This window comes from Carassius auratus, chromosome 3, assembly GCF_003368295.1.
Source record: "Carassius auratus strain Wakin chromosome 3, ASM336829v1, whole genome shotgun sequence".
Taxonomy (NCBI): Eukaryota; Metazoa; Chordata; class Actinopteri; order Cypriniformes; family Cyprinidae; genus Carassius; species Carassius auratus.
Window position 1 is genome coordinate 22,870,045 of NC_039245.1, and position 9,837 is coordinate 22,879,881.

The 9,837-nt window shown below is 36.1% G+C and overlaps 1 protein-coding gene across 6 annotated transcripts in view; it reads left to right on the plus strand.

Moving 5' to 3' along the window:
• The window catches only part of sdk2a (sidekick cell adhesion molecule 2a), a 115,577-nt gene extending 108,066 nt beyond the window's left edge, over window positions 1–7,511 (plus strand). For 3 of the 6 annotated variants that reach the window (XM_026214973.1, XM_026214991.1, XM_026215006.1), the window contains 2 exons: window positions 2,712–2,859; window positions 5,140–7,511. In XM_026214973.1, coding sequence (XP_026070758.1) covers window positions 2,712–2,859; window positions 5,140–5,541 — 550 coding nt within the window. In that variant the 3' untranslated portion in view covers window positions 5,542–7,511. The remainder of the gene's footprint in view (window positions 1–2,711; window positions 2,860–5,139) is intronic. The other 3 variants (XM_026214982.1, XM_026215000.1, XM_026215015.1) reach the window with 1 other exon arrangement.
• Window positions 7,512–9,837: the final 2,326 nt, after the last annotated feature.

The window sequence follows — 9,837 nt, forward strand, 5'->3', positions numbered from 1 at the left end:
TTTTAATGACAGTCGCTCTTTTCAAATCCCCAACTGCAATCTGTCAGCTGAAAGAACACACCAGACTGTGAAAGTTGGACCACTCAGACCCCCTCCTTTGTGTCTTATTGACATTCAAAATGCATTCTGTGTAAATTGACCATTATGTAAGCTACTTCAACAAAGCATCTTTCTTCACATTTTCTTGAGCTTAGAGCAGACCATATTTATGATAGACATACCATCTCCCCTGTAGATTAAGGACTAAAAGAAAGATATTCAAGACCGTGACGTGCTCTAGAAAGGTGCTGTTGGAATAAAGTACTAACCTATGTACTTACATATTTTTGGCACTGTTAGCACATTTAGCCAAATGTCTTTGACTTTCTTATTTTCTTATATACAATAAAGTGACTGATTGAACATGACAGTACATTTTGTCAGTGTATTGTCTAATACGGATCATAACATTTATGCCCTTACCAGAACCATGTTTTCACACTGCACAGTGCAAGCCATTCAGACAATTTGATGTTAAGTGTGTATTTAGTATTTAGTATTACTTTGTGAACCAAGGTTTTGTACAATGAGATTTTTTGGTGGGTGGAGCTACCCAGTGTGACACTGCAGAAATTAAATGACCATTCAGATGGTTATTGCACTGGAAAATGCTTGTGCGACTACTTTTGCTATGGTCACCACATTGGGCAAATGTGACCAGGTGACCAGGTCTTGCATATTTTCACTATCATTAGTGAACCATTGTTTGAACACTGTAAATTTCACTGTTAAATTAAAAATGTTTATACATTTATCTCATTCCTTTGAAGGAGTTCAGGCCTCAGTTGGGGAGGTCAGACCTCCTCGTACACCCCACTGTAGTTTACGCCCTGCTTCAGGACTTCTACAGATACTTTTTTTTGGACTTATTTGCATGAACAGGATATTTGCATGAACAGTGTGCAATAATAGTCTATGAACTGAAGGACTTTGCAGGCAACTTAACTCAATTGGATGAAGGGATGGGTCTGCTTCCAGCTTCCTCTGGTGGTAATTGGAGAAGCCGCTCTGGGCCCATTATACTGGAATGTGCTAGGGGGTTTGTGCTGGTTCTCTGCCTAGATGCAGAGCCCAGGATGGAGATCAAAGAGCCTGGGCAGTGAAGGACTTCCACATTGGATGCAGTTCTGCTAATGAGCTCCTATCAAGATGGAGCCACAAGAGATATCTTTGATGAATGTAGGAAAGGGTTTGGAATGGGACGGGAGAGATAGAGGCGAAGGATGAGGATCAATAAGAAGAATGGAAGGCCCCAGCGCTCATAAATGATTGAAGCACCTTTCTGGTTGCTGAGTTGTGTTGGGGGCGGTTTGATGTGGCTCCGCCTCTCTGTTTCAACCTTCGTCAAACCTCAGCCTACTCTGAATTTTAAACAGATACAATGTCATAACCCTCCCTTCCCCCTAGTGCTCTTGCTTTATTCCCAGGGGCCTGATTTTTGTTGGGACAGCCCCTCCACCACCAAGGCTTTCCTTTAGTATACTAGCTAGCACATGGTCCTCTTATTCATTTTCAGGTTGAACAATGCATCCTTGTTTCACCATTGATTCTGTTGGCTGGGATATGCCATGTTTTATTATTAACTCTCTTGCATATCAGATATTCCTTAACTCATTAGCTTCCTGCTTGGTTCTTTTGAAGCCTCATCCCCATGTGTTTTATTTCAGCTTGATTTATAAGCCAACTGAAGTAATGTACTGAAGCAGGGCAGCTTAGCAGCCTCAGTTCAAAAGCTCACATCTCCAGTGACCTTGGCTTTGAGAATATATCAGACCTCATTATGGCAAATCAAGTAAACCCATCCTGCCATACAGTGATCCTTCTTCCTTTCTTTTTAACAAACAAGTGAACTTGTTCAAAGAAGTACAGTCCAACCCCCTGTAGCTACTGAAACTGGGGGATGATTCGCCGTCCCTTTCCCTTCAGAAAGCTAGTCATCCGTCGTTTCTCCTGGACTCATCCGATCAAAATCAGCTTTGAGAATTGATCCACGAGGATGTGGCATCATTGGGCCTTTATGAGTTCCTTGTGATGTCTTTTAAACTCCTGCATAGTCTAGATCACACTTAATGGATTATTTACTGTCTGTATCAAAGAAAAGCTCCATGGAAGTATCATTAAAGTGGCCCATGTCTTTTGAAACTATGAAGTTATTTGTTGTGAGGAACCGGATGAAATCTCTTGACCCTGGAGTGTTGCAACTGGTATTGACGACAACTGTGACAAATGAAAAATGAAGCATTAGTACTACACATATTATAATAACCCAGCAGCTTTCACTATCTGGTTCATTCTCCAGCATAGTGTGTTGTTATTTCACCTTGATGCTGGTTGCCATCTCTTATAAAATGAAGAAAAGAAGATAAAGGGGACACTGCAATTTGTAGCTACTAATGTCACACAAATCCGTGTTGGAGAAGATGAAAAGAGATGATTCAGTAAAAAACATGCGGTGTTAGACGCCAGAGTGTTAGCCATTGGCAGGAAGTGCAGATGAACAGCTTTTTCACTGTTATGTTTACACCTTTTTCTGCTTCTCTACAAACAAATATTCATTGTGCTTTCTTTCACTTTTTCTATTCAATTTTTGTGAATACTTACACATCTCAAAACAGCATATGTTGATTTTAAATGACTTCTAAAGTGTTTCTCTCTGTGTTGGTTTCCTCTAGATCTCCACCACGACCAAGTCCCGGCAGCCTGCACTATTCTGATGAAGACGTCAGCATCAAATACAACGACTTGGTCCCAGCCGAGAGCAGCAGCCTGACCGAGAAGCCTTCAGAAGTGTCTGACTCACAGGTGATTCACCCCAACAAGGTCAATGATTTTCTTAAAATATTTTAGTTTCTGATGTTATCGGAATATCGGTCGATATTTACTTAAACTGTTCTTGAAACTATTATCCATGATTCATCAGTGCATGTTATTGCAATTGAAAAAAAAAATGTTTAAATGTAAAAATGTTTATCTTCATAATCTTTAATCAAAAACTAATAGCTTGCTCTGCCTCTGAAACGACTTTCAGTTTTTGGCTGACAACACAAATCCCCTTGTACTTGCCATCCCTTCCCCCCAACCACCTGCCTCTGTTCTGGGATAAAATTCCCACTATTCTCAGTTCAATCAAATGCTAACGGATCTGTCTCAGTGATTATTCCATTTCACTCGTAAATACAGAGATTCGCTTGGCTGCCTATATTATTTATACTTCACATTTCTCCTGTCAGCAGGTTTGTGGATGTAATTTAACATTTTAAATTAAGTGTTTTAACACACAAAATACTAAAGACCACCCCCCACACGAAAGAAAAAACACAAAATAATTCCTTTTAACATCTGAATTGTTTCTTTTAGACAGCAATGAGATTAAATGGAGATGTTTGCTTAAGTCTTCTGCTGCTCACGAGGGGGGGGGGGATGACACTATCAATCTTACCTGACTCCCCTGGAGATCATTCCTGTTACTGTACATAAACTATTGTCTCATTTGTCTAAATTTTAAAAGAAATATTTAAGACTAAGATGAAACTTACAAGATGAGAACTCCATTAAGTCTCTTGAAATAGCTTGAAATAGGAGAAAATGTTCCTATGGGCCTCCAAAATGCCCTTTTCCGCTAAAATATTATTTCTGCAAATACATTAAATTGATTATAAAAATGACCTTTATTTTACAATCCAATGCAGCTCGTCTCATTCAAGGCCACTGGTCTCATTTCTATGCATTGCACCGCATAGGAAGGGAAAAATGGTTTAAATGAATTCTCATGACTGAAATTTCCCTGTCATAATAAATAATGGTACTTTCTATGCAACAGTATGATGTAGGATACTAGAATCCCTCTTCTTCATTTTTGCAGTATCTGACTCAATAACTATGAAACTAGTGTCATGGGAATCCGTGAATCTTTTGGCCCAAGCTGTAAAAGAGTAGGGGGCACTCCTTTTGTTTGAGCATTTGTCTTTCCTCTTACAAACCCACTGGGAGCTTTTTGACTGTTTGTCAGATACCTGTACTGTCATAACATTACTACTTCATAGAAACCCTCCCACCATGCCACACTTTAGCATAATGTCACAGTAAACAAGCGATATGAGGCTCTGTAAATAATGTTTTTGCCCTTTCAGGAGGTGCTTATGTTTTCAAATAAGATCACTGCTCCTCAGAGATTTGGGTGAGGCCGTAGTTTGTGTTTAGTAGTCTAGTAGGGTTTATAGGACTCTTTAGAGTAGTCTGAACCCTCATTCATATCCTTCTAATTAAAACAAAACGTAGTTCTTCCGTAAATTATATTTAATCATTCTTTACTCACCAAATGCGATTCCAAATCTGTATGCTCTTATTGTTTTGTGGATCTCATAAGGAGAACATTTGAAAAGTATTCATGCAACTCTTTTCCGTAAATACTGTAACAGGCCATAGTGAGCATCAAGCTCCAAAAGAAGAATGCAAAACATCCTTCAGAAAGTCTAAAAAATAAGTATTCTATTGATTCATATAGAAATCAAAGCGTACAACTTTTTAACGAGAGTATTTAAAAGAATAGAATATATTATTGATATATATATATTTTTTTTTTCTTAATATTGATATTTTTATAATTATTTTCTTCATAATATCATTCAAATGTCTTATGCTTACCAGTTATTTTATCAAAAATACAGTAATAACTGTTTCCTGTGTGAATATATTTTTAAAATGTAATTTTTTATGTGGCGTTAAATTCAGCATCATTACTCCAGTCTTCAGTGTCACATGATCCTTCTAATATGCTGATTTGCTGTTTGATAAACATTTCTTATTATTATTATCAATGATGAAAAGTTGCTGCTTAATATTTTTGTGGAAACATGATACATTTTTCAGGAATTTTTGTTAAATAGAAAGTAAAAAATTAATTAGTCAAATAAATCTTAGAAATCTTTCAGAATGTAAAAATATTTTTGATCAATCTGATGCTTCCTTGCTGAATAATATATTATTTTTATCTTTTAGCAGTTTTTTTTTTAATACTCAAAACGGCTACAATGCACATTTCCAAAATAGGCTTTAGAAATACAATCTAATACAGATTTTTTTTTCCTTGTTCAATTGCAGGGCAGTGATAGCGAATATGAATTGGATCCAAATAGGCAAAAGACCCACTCCTTCGTCAACCACTACATCAGTGACCCCACCTACTATAATTCCTGGCGCCGGCAACAGAAGGGCGTCTCTCGTCCTCCGGCATACGGCTACACCCAGCCTGACATGGTGGCAGAACAAGAGTCTCGTCCCCACCCGCCCCCGCTGCCACCGTTACCACCTCTTCTGCCCCACAGCAATCCATCCCCACTGCCCCAGGGCCAGGGCTCTCTGTTTAGGCCCAAGGGCAGCCGGACTCCCACCCCATCACTGCTGACCTCTGACAACCACAGCCAGCACAACCTGTACAGGCCCCCTAGCAGCCTGGGCACCTCCGCCCAGGTCCCGGCCACGGGATTCTCCTCATTTGTTTGATACAAGACTCACATTTCAATGACAACACGCCTGGGAGGCACTTCTAAAGTATTACTGGTCTGTAATTATTATTAATATTATTTTTCTTTTTTTGCCGCACCTTGTTGGACATGAAGAGCTGCTTTTGGATTTTGCCATTTTGCCAAGTGTGCAAGTGTATTGTGGGAAAATTTGTGCGTGCAAATGCATCGAAACGCAGACAATCATTCTGAAGGGAATTGTTGTTGATTGTACATTTTAAAATATATTCGCTTCATCATTCACTAAAAAAGAATTGTCCTGAAATATTATTATTATTATTTTTATTTTTTTATTTTTTAATGGCTTGACTGCATGTGGAGTCCAAAAGTCTGAGACCATCTGGAGTTACCTTTATTTTAATTTTTTTTTAGTTTCATTTAAGTTTTAGCATTCTGAAATATATAAGACAAAGAAAAGACAACACTCAAGGTCTCATACTGTTAGACCCATGCACTGTAAATGTTTAAACAAACTGCATTTCACATAATGCTGCAGATTTCCAAAGCTCATCTTTATCATTCTGTTTGTGGTATTGCTGGTATGTCATTCACGCAGAAATCAATGACAGAGTATTTCAGAAAGCAAAAATATTGCAACTGTGTTTCTGTAGTAGTGTCAGTCTCATGAAACTGAAAAAAGAGAAAAAATTCAACTCCTTATACAAACTTCACGGCCTTTCACATTTAAAATTGTTAACCCTGGGTTATTATAAAACATGAGGGAAAGGAATTCTGGGTTATATTGTTTTAGGTTTCACATTGTTAATTGCTCATAAATGTTAAGAATTAATCCTGTGTATTCATAAACTGATGTTTCACACTGTCCGTTCCGGGTTAACATTCTTATTTGCATATTTGTCAGTGTCATTGATTGGACAAATGCAGCTTGCAACCTGTTTACATGACGGCTTTAGCATTGAGCATTCTCATATTATATATTGGAGACTGCAGTTAAGAAGTTTTTCCTGAATGGACTTTTCAGACTATGAAGGTAAGAATAAAACAATCTTTTCTTTAAACCAATTCACTTGTTTTCTGTCACCATTTGACAACTGTTTATACAGCACACAGTGTTTCTGTGACTGTCCAAAGCACATGAATATGAGGCACGTGGTCGGGTTTCTGTTGCAGAGCATCTACAATAGTCATAACATTGTAATAATGCATCATTTCACACTGCACAAGTCTGACAACATAATGTAGAGTTAACCGCACAGAAGAAGGCTTTCATAACCCAGGGTAGAAAAAAAATGGCGCTAAACCTGCTTCAAAATGACAATCTTTACATGGGGTTAACAGCAGTGTTTACAATGATGGAGTGAAGTGTGGTGTGAAAAGCTGTTTTGAGGAGGTTAAAGCATGGAATTTCTTTAGGATTCAACATGGTTCCATTTTTATTGCTCAAAATTGGCTTTGTGTCATTGTTTTCATCCTATTTTGATACATTTGGGATGGATCTTTTACTCATTATGTGACTAAATGCATTTTATTCTGCATTATTTAGTGGCAGTATTGGGTCATAATGTTTGTTCAGTTTGTTGAGAAACACCACCCATTAGTTGGTGCTACCATCACCAAACTTCAGTTTTCAAACCCATGGACAAATAAGGTTTCGGGTTTCGTCACTTTGTGGAAAATAACACCCAAGATATAATAAAATAATGCAAAATATATTGATGTTTTAATCATGCATTTGCATTAAGCAAAGTGTAACAACTGTGAATTTGTGCCAATATCATATTTTTGTCTGCTTCTAAGACCAACCGAATGCTAAGGAGAAGAAAAGGAAATGTCATTTTTACAGCAAAATGTTATTTCAATACAAGGCCACATGCATTTATGTTAGCAAATGATGTCTCACCTGTAATGTCTTTGAGGGTATATTAATGCATTTGGAAAAATAAAATAAATTACATATACATTTATCTGACGCTTCTATCCAAAGCGACTTACGATTGCTATATATGTCAGAGTTCACATGCCTCTGGAGCAACTAGGGGTTAAGTGTCTTGCTCAGGGACACATTGGTGTCTCACAGTGGATTCGAACCCGGGTCTCTCGCACCAAAAGGCATGTGTCTTATCTACTGCGCCAACACCACCCCAGGATAGTTTACCCCAAAAAACTAAATTTTGTCATTTACTCAGTCTCATGTTGTTCCAAACCTGTTTGAGTTTTTCTGCTGTTGAACACAGATGATATTTTGAGGAATATTGGTAACCCTAATGGTACCCATTGAAGTCAACGGCTACCAGCAATTATGTTTAGCAACATCCATCAGTATATCTGCTTTAATGTTCAACAGAAGAAAGAAAATCATACAGGTCTGAAACAACACGAGGCTGAGTAAATGATGACAGAAATGTCAATTTTGGGTGAACTATGCCTTTAATAATATTCATGCAATCAAGAACAATCACTCTGTGCAAAATGTCTGTGCACATGCGAATCTGTATGCGGCAGTGTATAGATACTGTTAGGGTCAATTATCTTCGGTAGCAGTGCACATTAAATCTTCATCATTAGCAAATGAGCTTCATGGACTCACTGTATCCTCATGGACACAGTTCACAGGCGACGACACACTGTGTCAGCTGATTTGTTCAGACGAGTTACGAGCATCTTCGAGTCAGTCTCACATTCGGGGTCTGTTGATCAGAGACTGATAAAAATGTCTGCTCTTATGAATGATTTTGTATGTATTTATCTGAATATATTGCAGAATGTGTTTTTACAGCTCACAATATGACATATAGTGCACATACAGTATGCTTACGTGTATGTCAGCAGATATGCTTAATTTATTCATAATCAATGCGTTTTATACTCTAACTTAGAAGAACAGCAGCAGTGTTATGTGGAAACTATTTTAACGGACTTGAAAATTACAATGATCATGATTCACAGTATCTCCTGTCTTATTCTCTGTGAGGTGACTATCACTGTACAAACCTTGATAAATTATATTGGACCAAGGCATGGTTCATATCTAAAATAAATTACTCTATTTTTCAGTGTTTTTGTTGATGTCTTGCTTTGACGTTTGAAAGTTTAGCAAACTTAATTTATTTTATTTTTTTGTAATTTTAATGTACAGTAAAATTTTTGTAACTATATAAAATATTGAAAGGTTTAGGGTGGGTAAGATTTTTATTGTTATTATTATTTATTAACTATTTATTATTAACTATTTATTTTAAAAAATAAGTCTCTTATGCTCATCAAGGCTATATTTATTTGATCAAAAATACAGTAGAAACAGTAATATTGTGAAATATTATTTAGTTTAAAATAACTGTTTCCTATTTGAATATATTTTAAAATGTTTTATTCCTGACAGGTTGTTGTTGTTGCTGTTGTTTTTTAGTATTTATTACTCCAGTCTTCAGTGTTACGATTCTTCAGAAATCAATCTAACATGCTGATTTGCTGCTCAAGAAATCATTACCAGTTTTTAAAACAGCTGCTTTATATTTTTGTCAAAATCTTTATATTTCCAGTATTCTGAAATGCATATATCTGAAATAAAAACATTTTGTAACAATGTAAGTCTTTACTCTAAAAAAAAAATAATTATAAATTGACTGACCCTACATCTTGTACAATTAATTAAATAAAATAAATAACACAATAAATGTAATTTTACTGTAAATTTCTGTAAATATTTTGTTGAAGTAAAATGTATTAAGTATGACATTATATTTTATTTAAATAGTAAAATGTTTACATTTTATTTTTTATTAATACATTATACATTATATTTTACTTATTTGTTTTTATATAAATAATAATATTACTTTTTTGAAAATGTATTATCAATAATGTTATGGGTTTTTGTGTTGTGTTTGTATAATTTAGTCACATGTGTTGCCCTAATGGTGTATATTATATTATATTATATTACATTATATTATATTATTTGCCCATTATGGCACTAGTCAATAACAAGGGCATAGTTTAGTCTCATTTAATGCATAACTCTTGTTTTGACATTAAAGGGGTGCTTGATTGCGATTTCACTTTTTAAACGTTAGTTAGTTTATATTGTTGCAGTTTGAGCATAAACAATATCTGCAAAGTTGCAGTGCTGAAATTTCAGTGTAAATGAAGATATCATCTTTTAAAATTCTGGGAGTTAAACAGCTGGGAAGAGACTACAACGAGCTTCTTCCTGGGTCCGTTATGTCACAAACCCAGATAAACCCCGCCTCCGCACCCCATAAACACAATCAAGCCTAAAAAATAAAAAAAAAGTAAGCCACCCTTTTAAAAAAGA